Here is a 14,622-nt window from a genome sequence, read left to right as displayed (position 1 = left end):
TAGCCAATAGGAGATCACATGAATTAAGAATACTGCACTACAGCTCACATTATCAATACGATGATCAGAGACTGAAAATCCAATTACACACAAAACTCAATCTCTTTCACTAAAGAACAGAGGGAAGACACTATTCAATATTCAGGTGAATGATACTTCGATGTTGTAAATGATAATGACTATTCATGCAATAAGTATTGCTTAATGTATGCGATTGACAAACTCGTAATGTATGCGATTGACATACTTGTAATGTGCGATTGATTAGTATAGCTATTATGTATTGCCTTTTGTATACATAATTAATGTAACCTTATATAAACCTCATAATGAGATGAATACAATACAATACAAATTATCCAATTATGTACAACAAATTATTTTTAAGCAAGACAGCATACAAAGAATCACCAAATAGCTGGGTTTTTGGATGATTGGTACCTATCTTGACAGAACCATAACTACAACAACAGATTTAGAAGCGGTTAAAACAGAACAACCACACACTCGAAGCAGAGATACATTTCTGAAAAATGCAATCCAAACGAAAGAGCAGTTCTAACTTCTAAGGATCACAAAGTGTTTATCTGTCCCAGCCCGGCAAGACCAAAGGCACACTCAAGGAGAGCAGAACACCAATAACAATCACTCTCCCTCTATGAAGAAGAAAATCAGACTTATATTAAAAGCCAAATGACACACTGAATAGATAATAAATGCATATGCGCAACCGCTTTGTCAAACACAATTCGGGCAGAATATTCCACTCAGACATGTGAGCTAGCCTTGTGAACTTGCCGCTGCAAGTTGAGAGACAGCTTTGCAAGATTAAGATCAGCAGCTACGTACATTAAGCGCGCCAATAACAGCATCCATTTTTAAGATGGAACAAAGAGTTAGTCAGAATAAGAGTTTCCAGCACAAGTGTAATTTATTGGATGGAACTCAGGGTAAACTAGTTAAGTAATTAATTGCAGTGAAAAGAATGGTGCTTACAGATTTTGAAATGGAGTCTTGCAACACCAGTTTCGGCAGGCAACTAGCTCGCAGGCCCTTCTGATAATATTTCAGGATTTTTCTCAGCCTTGCAAATAAACATACAAAGATTAATTTCAATTAAAGAACTAACTATCAAACTTCTTATTTATTTGATAAGCTAGCTGATAAAGGAGATGGTTCAAGACATTGAAAATCTGCAAAAAAATGGGATTGATATTATAAGTTGAGATATTTAGTGGATAGCAACTTACCGTTTCAACATCCCCCTCCTCCTCATCATCACTATCATAATCGACTCTGTTTTGCTGAAATTGATGGTCTATCTCGGTCATGAGGACTCCTTCAGGGGAAATCTTCAACTTGATCGGGCAGTGTTCTACTTGTAAGGTCATGAAGGATGGGAATTTGAGTGTGCAATTCCCGGAGCAAAAATCTTGTAGACTTGGTAGACGAGTAAGCTTCAAATGCTGCAAGTGGCTGAAAGCGATCTCATTTCTTGCTGTACAAGCATCATCATCTCCGTTGCTTGACACTATTACTACAATTCCATCACAGTAGTTTACTTCCAACGTCGTGAGTTGCACTAGGCTTTTAGCCATTGAATAACTTGTTAAATATTTCAATCCATCACAAGCATATATTGTCAAAGTTGTTAGATTTCGGAAGAATATTGCATATGACTCTAGACTCTTTAATCTCATACACCACGACACCTCAATAGTTTCCAAATTTGGAAAAAGTAGTGATTGGGAGTTGTCATTCCCTAGATGCATCAGTTCGTCCATTCTCTGGAGGCTCAAAATCCTTACACGCGGGAGGCCCCCACCCCTAACTGCATCATCATGTTTTTTTTCCCCAATACTAATTCCTTGATTGACAAATATTGCTTCCAAAGAACAATTGTCCATTCCAATTTTTTCAAGATTTTGTAATCTCTGGAGAAAAATGACCGAAGCTTGCTTGGAGAAAGGTGCACAACTCCCATGAAAGGTTATTGATTTTAATTTGTCAAACACCAACGGATTTGCTGGGGGTGGTCCATTCCAAATTTCGCTGCAGGTCAATTCCAAGTCTTCCAAGTTGACGAACGAACCCTGAGAATAAGAAAATTCAAAATGACTTTAAGAAGGAAGGACTTGTATTGCATTTTGCTTATATATAGTAGTAAAAATTGCGGATGCTTCTATTGGTACACTGATGTCTTATGAGATATCATTAATGTTATACAAGTCTTTGAGATATCTCAACTAAGAAGCTTTTTTAACTTGAGAAATCCGTAAAAAGGTTTCATAAAGCTAGCTGTTAAAAGTATGCGCGTACCTCGTTCATTGAAAAGAAAGGTGGTTGTGACATTAGATGATTCATCTCACGATTCTTTTGAGAGAATGAAAATTCTGCGGCCAATATTCCCACTTTATCACATCTCACCACTTCCAATTTTTCAAGTAATGGCCACTGGGAAGCATGTGTTTTGGGATAGAAACTCGTAAGTTGAGGCAGATTCTTCAACTCCACCGATGTTAATTTTGAGAACACAAAACGAGGAGGTATTGTTTCTAGACCTTCTTTTTCCTCTTCCTCACCAACAATTTCCTCAATCGCATCACATTTGTCCACATCCAACCGAGTAAGGTATTGAAGACCTCTGGCCACTGAGGCTGGGAAAATCTGTTTCAAACTATGACACCCGTATATGTTTATTGAATCAAGATTTTGACAATCAAAATGTTTCAACTGGTCATGAGGGAATGATGTGTCGGCATGTATTTCTTTAACATTACTTCTTCCCGGTAATTCAAATATCACTTCTAGTGATCCGCAGCCCCATATCTTCAAGGTTTCCAGGGCATTCAATCTTCCAATGACACTAGGCGGAAACAAACTTACTAGATTTTTGCATTCCTGGACATCTACTTGCTTGAGTCTCCGAAAAGAGTCTCGAGCAAGTTGGACATGCCATATTGCCTTCAACTCCCTTGCCCCTTGGATGCTCAATCTCTCCAAGCTAGGAAATCCTACCTGCATATATATACATATATATATATATTCAAATTATTAGGAACTTGTTGAAAAATAATAAAAATGAACATTAATGAAAGATAGAGAGACATAGAGAGATCTCACTGCACATTACCTTTTTGTCAAAGAGGATATATTGTACAACAGTCTCACTCTTAACATCAAGGTTTTCTTCCTCTTCCAAAATCCTCTGTTCAATTTCCTTGCTGTTTCTAGTATCTTCACTACTCGTAGCAACTTTATTGCCAATGAATTCCACCAATTTAACACAATCATCTATCTCCAATTCTTTCAAGACCGGAAATTCAACATAATTTCCTGTGCCAAATCTAGCAAGGTTTGGAAGTGCTTTGAGTTTCAAAGTGTTAAGTTTAGGAAACATGTCATCCATATTTTCTTCATTGCATTCTCTTGTTGATGATACAATCTCTTGCAGAAGTTCACATATGGATATTTTTAGGTGTTTCAATAGTATAAAACTTTTAGCCACAGAAAATGAGAACAAAAATCTTGAATTATTACATCCATGCACCTTCAAGGTTACTAGATTTGGGAATACAACCTGCATATAAGTACACACTCAAATTACTAATACAACAATTAATATAGATATAGTTTGTGTGCGTGTACGAGAAGAGGGGTTGTTTCCCTACTTTGACCAATTCTTCACACTGAACCGTTTTAACATTGGATACATTGATTGATAGTAATTCGCATAAGTTTTCGGTTTTTTAACATTCGCTTTCTTTCTTCCACTTCCCCTTTTTCTTCTTCATTCTTTCTCTCTCCTCATCTTTTCATGTTCAGAGCATCAATTAAAACTCAACTTTATCTGCACTTCTCTCTCTAACTTATAAATTCTAACACCTGAAAATTAATATTTTGTGTGTGTAAGGGTCCGACCATCTAGTATGTGTCATGTGTGTGTATATTAAAAAAAAAATAAAAAACTTTCGTACGCCACCCGCACCACGTGAAAGTGCAGCGGTCCAATCAGTGCTCAAGAAAAGAGTATTTTAGATATTTCATATTTAAAATCAGAGCAATTTTAGAAAAGAAAAAAATTCTTTTTTCTGATTGAGGGTCACACCACCACGTAGTGCAGGTGCCCTACGCAAGAATTTCTCCATCAAATAAACAGGGCAGTGCGGCCTTTGTCTACCTCATACTTTCTCTCTCCTCATCTTTTAATATTTGTTTCCTTTCTTCTGCTTGCCTTTTTGTGTACGTCGTACTTTCTCTCTCCTCATCTTTTCAGGTTAAGATTTAAGAGCCAACAAAACAAATTAACAAAACTCAACTTCCTCCAAACTCTCTACGCTCCTCTCTCTTCAACTTCTAACACTTTAAAATAAAAATAGAAAAATAAAATTCTTCATGGTGTATCTGAATCATGAAAGATGTATCTAAATCTATTCGCGATTACTACGAATCTTTAGAATTTAGATGAAATGCATGTTGATGAAAATGAATAACCTTGAATCAAGTTATGTAATGTTTTTATAAATCTCAGAAAAGAAAAATAAATCTAATTCTCATGACCTCTCTCACACGCAAAAAAAATTAAGAGAAACGTGCAAATTAATTCATATTTGTTTCGGGAAAAAAAAAAAAAAAACATAGTTGCATCTGCACGTATCATTTAAATTCAAAACCTTGCTGCCCTTCAATGAGATTAGAAGAGAAACCAAAAAACAATGTGAGGTTTTGACACTTATAATATGTAGCGAAGTAAAAATAACACTTCTCTAGAAAAAATTATTGATGATAAAATTCGACAGTTAGAAAAGTACATAAGAAGACATAGAGGAACATACCTTTCTATTAATGAGATCTGTAAAGTCAATATTGCTTTGGAGTCGTAGATGTTTCACATTCTCAAAATCTTTGGTACCCAATTGCTGGATGATATTAACAACACTCTCATCTAAGAGCAACTCCAACAGCTTCCCCATATTTAGATTTTTCTCTACTTTAGGGAAAAATAAGGCTCTTTTGCTCCAACAGATTCCCTATAATTATCTCTATTTTAGAGAAAATGATGAAAGAGAAAACCAAATTCCCTATATTTACAGCAATCTCTAAAATTTAAGGAAGAATATGGAGATTTTAGAGATTGATGTAGAATAGAGAATCTGTTGGAGTTGGAGAAGAAAAAGATGCTAAAGCTTTGACTTTTGCTTCTCTATTATACAGAAATTATAGGGAAGCTGTTGGAGTTGCTCTAAGGACAAGTCCTCAGATCTCTTCAGCAATGATTTTAGGCCTTCATCTAATCCCATAATCTTATTGTTAGTGAGCTTGAGTTTCAGTGTGTTAAGAGTCACGGCAGCCATAGGTTTCTCCCAAGAATATCTCGCCTCCCACGCATCCCCAATAAAAATATTGAATCTCTCTAACTTGTCGGAGAACAAGTTTGCTGGAAGAATGTCAGCATCTGGAATATGTATTTCTAATGCGGATAGCTGAGACAATTGCTTTAGCTCAGACAAGCTTGCATTACTATTTTCACCTTCAACCTCCCATTTGTTAAAGCTGTTTCTCATTCTCAAATCTTCCAACCGCACCAAGCTTGATATGACAGTAGGTGAGATCACTTCAAGTTGAGAACACTCGGATAAATCCAACATCCGAAGACGAGTCAATTGCCCTATTTCTCTAGGCAATTCTTCAACTTCGGATTTTAAAAGGCTAAGAATTTCTAAGCTACTTAGCTGCCCCACTAGAGTTATATCTCCCAGAGTGCATAGATCCAAGCACAACGTTTGAAGCGCCTTCAAGTATTGAAGAGATAAAGGCAATGATGGCATACACATTTTGGTTAAATCCAGCACTTTGAGTTTCTGCATCCCATTAAAAAAGTTCGATGGGATTACCACCGAGTCATCTTCACCGTTCAAATTAAACAATTCTAGTTTTGGGCATTCTAAGGGTATTTCAGGAAGTGTGGGAATATTGCTGCTTGGGAGAAAGATTTTAGTGCACTTTTTGAAGAAATCCTTTCCTGGCCATTCCTTCAACTCACCTCTATATTCTACTGATAATATGTATTGATCTCTGCGTGCGATCCATTTAGCAACATCACATACAAGATCATGCATTCTAACCCATCCCTCAGTTTCACCGTCTAGCAACAAGCAAGAATCTTTCAGTTTTTCGATAAACGTATCCATGGAATCCTGTGCTTCTTCCACTGTAGAGATGTTTTTAAACAAGCCTAAACCCATACCATATTTCAGCATGTCTTGCAAACAAATATCGTTCTGCATCACTATCATTCCGCAGAGCAAGAATATTGGTTTAAGCTCCTTGTCATCCAGTTGATCATAACTCCACTCCAGAGCCAAATATGCTTTTTTTGTCGACTCTTCTTTATCAAAACTTTTAAGTCGTCTCAAGGCATCTTTCCATGCTTGTAATTTCTTTTTCTCTTTTAGAGCACTAGCAACTGTGACGACTAATAATGGCAAACCTCCACATTTTTGGGCTATTTGGATTGCTACATCTCTCACACGACCATTCTGTTCAACAACATCTCCTGCCATCCTCTTAAACAAACTCCATGTCTCTTCTTTACCTAAAAGATCAAGCTGAAACACTTTGTTCGCCTGCATGTCAAGTGATAAAACTTCTCGAGTTCTGCATGTCAACAAAATTTTACAAGTTGGGAGACGGGGAACTCCCATATCCTCCAACTCAATCTTTTCTTGAACATCATCCAAAATGATAAGAATCTTTTTGCCCTGTATCTTGGCACATAGCCGACTCGCTCTTCCTTCTATAGTTTCAGTTTGAAGAAGCTCCATGCCCAACTTTTCAACAATCTTCTTTTGAATTGCTTCCGGGTCTGGATTACTTTTCACATCTAATAGGATCACCACATTATCAAATAACTCTTTATCTTCTGAAGCTTGCTTGTAAACTTCTTTGACCAATGTGGTTTTACCAACTCCTCCGATTCCACACACCCCCATCCTATGAATATGGGAGTCTTTCAGACTATCCATGATTTCCTTCACAATTGACATCCTTGACCGAAAAGCCTGGTAATCGCCATTAGTTACAGCCCATACCTCCTTCCGAAGAGTACCACACGAAACTTGGGAAAATTCTCTTTTTTCATACTGTTCAGCAACCTCCTGTACCAGTTTTGTTGATTCCCTGCTTAGCTGATGACGGGTAGTCAGATTAGGACAAAACCCATGGAGACATTTCAGCTTTGCTTGGCTTTCTTCGTTCAACAATTCATCTGTCTGTGCAGTGATCTCACCCACTTTTTTAAGCCACAACTGGACAGCTGGTTGAATCTCTTCACCTTTTCTTTTGGCTTCAGCAATCTTATTCTCTATCGCCTGCCTGGAAGAGTGGAAGCTTTCAATTCTTCCACTTTGCTCTTCAAGTTTTGAATGTTGGTTCTGCAGTGAATTACATAACCCACTTGGCGTCCCAGTAGGCGTCCAATGGGTTCAATCGTGTACTCGGCAATTTTTGAAAGAATTGAGTCCATCCCTGTTCAATTTTTTAAAGCCAATCATGAGATTCGATCACCTCAGAAGACAATGGAAAAAGAGGAAACTAAATGAGGGCTTTGCTGTATCGCCAAAATAAAAAACAAAAAATGAAGGCTTTGCTGGTCGACTTCACCTCTTTTTGTTCTTTTTACTAAAGCTGAACAACTAAAAACGAAACTACGTACTAAGAAGAACATACCCTATATATCTCTTTTGGTAATGATTTATGAATGCTATTCAGTTTTCAAATTCCTTCACTTGAATGGATCTGCACGTAAATGAGAACGATAGAAGTGAAAATAGAGAAAGTCGATGCAACGGAGAAACTTCAAGTCTCGGCCTACAAAGCTCGAAGAAAAATAAATTAAGTAGAGATTATAGAAAACGAGCTGTTAGGCTGCAGCTTAGAATACATTAATTTCAGATCATTCTAGCAATGAAATCATGAATAAAAGAATGAATATGAGGAATTGAATAAGAGAGTCAAAGTATGAATAGTAAGAAAATATATAGATGGAATGCAAAACTGAAAAGGCAAAAATCTGTATAGTAGAGGCAACTTTGATGCATTTGTCAAAAGTCAAAACTTCTACTTTGTGACAACTTTGCTTTCAATTGCAGTAATGTAATTGAACAGAACATAGTAATTAATATGGTGAAATATTTTTCAGTCCATGGAAAACCAGGATCAACTTAGGGAGGTTGCTAGCTAATAGTTTCTAACACGAGTTTCCCTCCTTAAAAAGACAAGTGAATTCGTTTAGAATACGAAACTAATTAACAATTTGGGACATCACACTGAGCATGAACCCAAATTCTAGTCTTTATTTTTATTTTTATTGAATTACCAGGAAATTACAGCTGTGCAGGGGCTTATACCAGATTTCCTTCTAACAGAAATCTGAGTGCCCATTACGAAACCATGCCTAAGGTTCTTCTTTGACTGGTAAGCATGGGCATTTATATTTTCTGTTAGAAGGAAATCTGGTATAAGCCCCTGCACAGCTGTAATTTCCTGGTAATTCAATAAAAATAAAAATAAAGACTAGAATTTGGGTTCTGCTCGGGAACAACACGGAGATAACCTGGGGTGGCCTAAACCCGATTACCAAAAATAATAATAATTGTTTGGCTCCCCATTTTGGGTTCAAACAATAATAATAATAAAAAATAGAGATAGCCATGTAGAAGAATTTGTATATATTTTTTTGGAATAAATATTTTATGAAAAATAAAATAAAAATACAAGACCAAAACTATAATAATTAAATAAATTAGATGTGAATAAAAAAACAATTCAATCACATCAACCCATTGATCTTACTGTGCATCAATGAACAAGCATTCTTGGGTTTGAGCAACCCTAGAAACAATCCCAATGACAAAAAAATTAATTTTAATAACAATGTCTAATGAAGAAATTTTAATTTTAATTACAAAGTTAATGAATTGACAAAAATATCCTTGATTACCTGACAATTAAAAGTGATTTAATGTTTAGATATAAAAAAATAAAATAAAAAAAATAGTTAGGACTTAAAAGATCACACCTCCCAATAATAGTAAATCAAGGCATGCTCGCCTAAGAGATAGTATTTAAGGGACTGTGAGGGATAAGTGAATTTGACAGCTGAAAACTAATACATAGTATTGATTTGTTATAATTTCTACTTTTATATTTAATACATGTAGTTCAGATGCATTTGTCTCTCACAATCCCTTAAAACGGTTCCTAGGAGAGCAAATCTGATAGTAAAGATAAAAGTACATTTAACGTTTATCTTGACCAAAACATAGAAGAGTAACAAGAATTAAAGTTCAACATTTTGATGCAAAGAGAAATATTTTCTAGCAACACCTGACATCATTTTACAAGTCCAGTCCATTTCGGTTTGAGAGTTTCTATTGTGACCTCCAAATCTGCTCACTTAACCTCATTCTATTATGAATTATTAAATGACATATATAACCTACAATAAAATGACTATTAAGGACAATAATTATACCAAAAAATATTATATTTATTTTATATAGACTTTCCAATTCAATAATATTAGATTGTATTCCTTATTATTTTCCTTATCTATTTTGATTTTCCAATTTCAATACATACTCATTAAAGCATTCATATATATATTTAATAAAAATTAAAAATATGATTAAGATCATGTGACATAAAAATGTATGATATATATGTTGAACACATATTGGTGAGGGAAAACAAAATAAATCCTCTTATGATTTATGACCTAAATCTAAGTCAATCCATTATATTTGGAAAAAATAATAATAATAATAATAATAAATATTTAAATAATTAATCATGTGGTACAAAAAATACAGAAAAAAAAACATTAAAAAACAAATGATTTTTTTTTTTGAGAATAAAAACAAAATGATTTCTTCAATTTGCTTTTTGCACAGCTAAATTAGAAAAAAAAATTATAAAAAAAAAACATAATAGTTCATGGCATTTTCTTATTGATTAGACATTAATTTTTGAAACTCAAGTTTGATTAAAAAATGTATATTTAGTTAAGATTTATAGTGATTAAATCATGAAATGACTAAATTTTTTATTTTAAAGATAATTAATAATTTGTTTGCAAGTTATATGAGTGAGGTTATTTGAGGAAGTTTAGTGAGGTTTAGTGAGTAAATTAAGTGTTTGAAAATTTGATAAGAGGTGTAAAAAGCATAGAGGTCAACTGAGTAAATTTGGAGGTTCCAATAAAAAAACTCTTTCGGTTTCTGTCTATTTTTTACTACTAGAACTAATACTGTACCAAACTCATTCGGGTACATCTTTTTTACATAGAAAGATATACCAATAACTATATGGGTACATTTCTTAATACTAATGACTCCTGAGATGCCTTATCTCATTTTTATATGATTCCAATTTCAAAATTTAAAGGCAAAATAGCCAAATTACCACTTGACTTTTTCTATGGCTGCCGATTTACCTCCTGACATTTTAATTTTGATTATCTACACCATCACTTTTCTAATTGTTGCCGATTTACACCCTATTATTATTTTTTAGACTTTCCATCCAATTTTCCTTTAATTTGGTTAGCAAGTAACGGGCTTTTTCGTCTTTTCAACTATCACAAAAAAAAAAAATTAAACAAACCAACACATCGTCAAAAAAATAAAAATAAAATACGAAAGTGTTCTTCATTAAAAAAGGGAAAAAAAAAACTTGCCTTTTGTCGCTTCTTCCTTGTCCATCTTCTTCTTCTTCACTCCCTTTATTTCAAGATTGGTCGTTAGCTTACAACTGATCGCTTAATTAATATTTGCTAGTCACATCAAATGATTGGATGATATGAGAAACGGTCTTTGATCATTTAGGTTTCTAGATTTCTTTTTCTTTGGAGGTCGGACTGGTCATTAATATTTCAAACATTCATATGAGAATTTGATCTTCCATGTTCCAGTTGGAGGGGTTTGTATTGTGTATAAGATTGAGAAGCCATCGAACAAAATAAAATATTTATATGTATGGAATATAAAAATTAAAATTACAGCAGGCATGTGAAGGTCATCTTGATCGATTCAAGTTGGGGATTGTGTTATATTGATCTCGATAAAAGGAACATAGAGGAAGAGGTCATGCTGAGAAGAAGGTAATTGCGAGATAGATAGAAAAGAAGATGAGAGGCTAAGGGGAAAAAAATAGTTGTGGGAGACGAATAGCAGTATTTTATTTTTTATTTTTTAACAAAGTAATTTTGTATTATTTTTTTGTTTTTTTGGGACAACTGCAGAGACGAAAAGGCCCCTCACATGCTAACCAAATTAATGGAGAAATTGGATGGAAAGTCTAAAATTTAACTATAGGGTGTAAATTGGCAACATTTAGAAAAGTGAGGGTGTAAATAATCAAAATTGAAATGTCATGGGGTAAATCGGCAGTCATGAGAAAAGTTGGGGGTAATTTGGCTATTTTGCCAAATTTAAATCATGCAAAGATTACAATTGGGTATGTTTGGAATAAAAAATATAACTAATCAAAGTAAGGAGTTTAATCAAAGCTCAAAAAGCAACTAAATCCTAAGTGGACTAAGGCCATCTCCAACCCAAAGGGATAAAAATAGCCTTGGGGCTAAATTTTAGTCATGAATTATGTATTATTCATCGATGTGACATCAACCGTCTCCAACCCGTCAAAGTTAAATTATAGCCCTAAAATATTTTTTAACATTTTGGATATGTTATATATATATATATATATATATATGTTCTTATTTTTTTTATCAGCAATTTACTTATAGTAATTGAAATCATTTTTATGATAAAAAATATTTTTTCGGTTGTATTTTTTTTTTTAAGATAATCAAAAATATCTTTAGTTGATTTTGAAAGGGAATAAAACTAATTTCAAAATGGAATAAAGCTGATTTTGAAATGAGAAAATGAAAGATATAGAATAGAGAGATATATATGAGGAAGTAGAAAGAAGATGTGAAAAAGAAGGTTGAGGTGATATGTATTTATAGTGTAAAATTAAAAATAAATAAATAAATAAATAAAAACCCAACAGCTACATGCACATGTCACGCAACACTACCTCAGGTGGGCCTCCCATTTCTGTTCCATTTGGCCCCAAGGGCTAAGGACTACTTTGAAGGCTAAATTTGCCCATCTTTTTAGTCTTTTGGCCCTCAATTTTAACACTTTGGCCGTAAATTGTTTGGGTTGGAGACCAAAAGGGCTAAAAAATAGAGAGATATTTTTAGCCCTTTATGTAGTTGGGTTGGAGATGTCCTAAGGTAGTTGGGTTGGAGATGGCCTAAGATCATCTCCAACCGAAAAGGCTAAAAATAGCCCCAAAAATAGCACTGGGGCTAAATTTTAGCCCTGAATTTTTCATTATTCATCGATGTGACATCAAATGTCTCCAACCCGTCAAGGCTAAATTCTAGCGCTAAAATATATTTTAAAAATTTGAATATGTTATATATATATATATACATATGTATATATATACACACACAGTTCGTCTCAAGAATGGACGTCCCTTCCTAAGCTTAGGAACAGATTTCCAGTTTTTTCCCACTTTTCGATCACAATTTACATCTTAACCGTTCAATTTTTAGGTCCTAATGTATAAATCATCTCTGCAAAATTTCAGCCAAATTGATGATCGTTAAGGCATTCAAAACTGCAATTTACAACAATGTATACGAATGGTTCCGGTTTGACAGATTCGGTTTGTTCGTGTAAATTGCAGTTTTAGATGCCTTAATAATGATCATCAATTTGGCTCCGGTCTGGAGGTTTGGCTGCGAGAAACTGGACGACAGAGGTTTCCGCCGCAATCAGAACGGGTGCAAAGGAAAGGGTGCCCAAAGCAATAGGGAGGCCCAAATCAGGTTGGGTGCTGAAATCATTTGGGCTTTGGATATCCAAATGTGGTAGGGGTGCCTCTTGGATTCGGGCTCAAAATTGGCCCAGAATGATTGGTTCTAGCTCTATAGGGTTTTGGAGTTGGGACCCTGGAGGAATGGCCTAGCTAACCAATTAAAAAGTCAAACCTACCCGTCATTAATTAGAAACATAAAAGGGGAGTGACATCTACATTTTCCATATTATAATTTACACTTCCTCTTTCCTTCTTTGGTAACTTAAATTTTATTTTTAGTAACTTTAATTTTGTTTTTTTATGAAAACTTTGACCAAATAATGAAAGAAGGAGCGTGGATTTCACTCCACACAGAAAACTACTTATATACTATGTGATAATAAAAACATAAATGGAAAAGTTAAAACTAAAATAAAAGAATATGCAGGTAGGAGTACTTGTGGTCAATGTTTGGAGTTAACAATAAGTAGTTGATAACTTTAGTGTTGATGAGTCACTGGTTGTGATACAAGAACCTATTTCACTTGTACTTCGGGAATTTCGGGATCATGCATGCTTTGGGGTATGTAAGAAAAAAATATCAAGGAACAAGGGCATATGGAAATGAAGGATGTACGTACCTCGTCTATCTCGAATCTCGATCTTTTGCTTGTGATCGACTTGTTACCGAAGCTGGTTGCTCTTCAAATCCTTCGCTTAACACGGGATTGAGTACGGATAGAATCAACAGAAAGTGTGTAAACATGCAAGATCAAAATGAAAGTGAGAATAACAGGAAGTCTTTTTTTTTTATTGGACAAAAGGTAGTCTAAACTGTAACGGCAATACTAAATTTTCTTTTTTGATTGGCTTTTAAATTTGAGAATAAGTGCAGTACGTAGAACAATGATCAGAGTAAGACCAAAAGACTATTGTGTAGGGAGGAGTACTGAACGCAGATTGTTCAAGTGAGCGAAACTCTCTTTCAGTATATGATGATATTAAAGGCCGAGTAGATGATGAGCTTTTCTTTTTCTGGAGTATGGCTAACTTATAGATCACAGATCGATATCTTATGAAGATATATGAATGAGAATACGAGAGTCAACTCTTGTATTGGTAGTAGAACACCATGCCTGGATGAGAAAGCCAACTCTTTATTATTAATAACTAAGAAGACGCGGACGGGCAATCTCACATCACATGACTGTTCTTATAATAGGGATCGAGATGGCTGCATTTAGTCTTTTTCTACGGGTAAGCAAATAGCTGTATTTGTTGATCCACTAAATTAACTGGCAACATGCAAAGTCGTGTTAAACATAGAACTTTAATTATAATATATGACCAAGAAGTTCATAAACTGAATAATTGAAAATTCAAGTTGTTCATCACGTGAATGTTTATAATATTGATTCATCCTTATAATTAGGTATGCATTCCCTGTCAAGTAACTAATTGAAAAGACAAATATTTCTAAATAATAATAATAATAATAACAACAATATAGTAGGTTTGCTCACCTAAGGGACAATTTTTAAGGGATTGTGAGGGACAAATGCATCTCAACCACATGTATTAAATATAAAAGCAGAAATTATAACAATTTAAAACTGTGTATTTATTTTCAGCCGTCAGATTCACTTGTCCCTCACAGTCCCTTAAAAACTGTCCCTTAGGTGAGCAGACCTTAACAATATAGTAAGGCTTAACTTCTTCAATGTTGAACTAGCCCGGCCATAA

General features: G+C 34.5%; 1 protein-coding gene across 1 annotated transcript; it reads right to left on the bottom strand.

Annotated features, from left to right (window-relative positions):
• Nucleotides 1-264: 264 nt before the first annotated feature.
• Nucleotides 265-13,905, bottom strand: LOC112166658 (disease resistance protein At4g27190). The gene is made up of 9 exons (XM_024303532.2): nt 13,521-13,905; nt 7,729-7,797; nt 5,248-7,527; nt 4,836-4,950; nt 3,134-3,580; nt 2,320-3,018; nt 1,251-2,093; nt 997-1,084; nt 265-841 (listed from the first exon to the last, which is right to left on the bottom strand). Exons 3-8 carry the CDS (start codon nt 7,044-7,046, stop codon nt 1,040-1,042), a joined length of 3,948 nt encoding a protein of 1,315 aa, XP_024159300.1. The 5' UTR covers nt 7,047-7,527; nt 7,729-7,797; nt 13,521-13,905; the 3' UTR covers nt 265-841; nt 997-1,039.
• Between the last annotated feature and the right edge of the window lie 717 nt (nt 13,906-14,622).

The sequence above is a fragment of the Rosa chinensis genome, chromosome 5 (genome assembly GCF_002994745.2).
Source record: "Rosa chinensis cultivar Old Blush chromosome 5, RchiOBHm-V2, whole genome shotgun sequence".
NCBI lineage: Eukaryota > Viridiplantae > Streptophyta > Magnoliopsida > Rosales > Rosaceae > Rosa > Rosa chinensis.
This window is presented reverse-complemented; position numbering and strand designations above follow the sequence as displayed.

What these genes read in the sequence shown, in the direction of transcription:
- LOC112166658 (XM_024303532.2), bottom strand. Translation starts at nt 7,046, where the DNA reads ATGTCAATTGTGAAGGAAATCATGGATAGTCTGAAAGACTCCCATATT. An exon ending in CAGATCTCATTAATAGAAAG is followed by an intron (nt 3,581 to 4,835) that starts GTATGTTCCTCT and finishes ACTTATATGCAG; the next exon opens with GTTGTATTCCCAAATCTAGT. An exon ending in CTTTCTTTTCAATGAACGAG is followed by an intron (nt 2,094 to 2,319) that starts GTACGCGCATAC and finishes TCTTATTCTCAG; the next exon opens with GGTTCGTTCGTCAACTTGGA.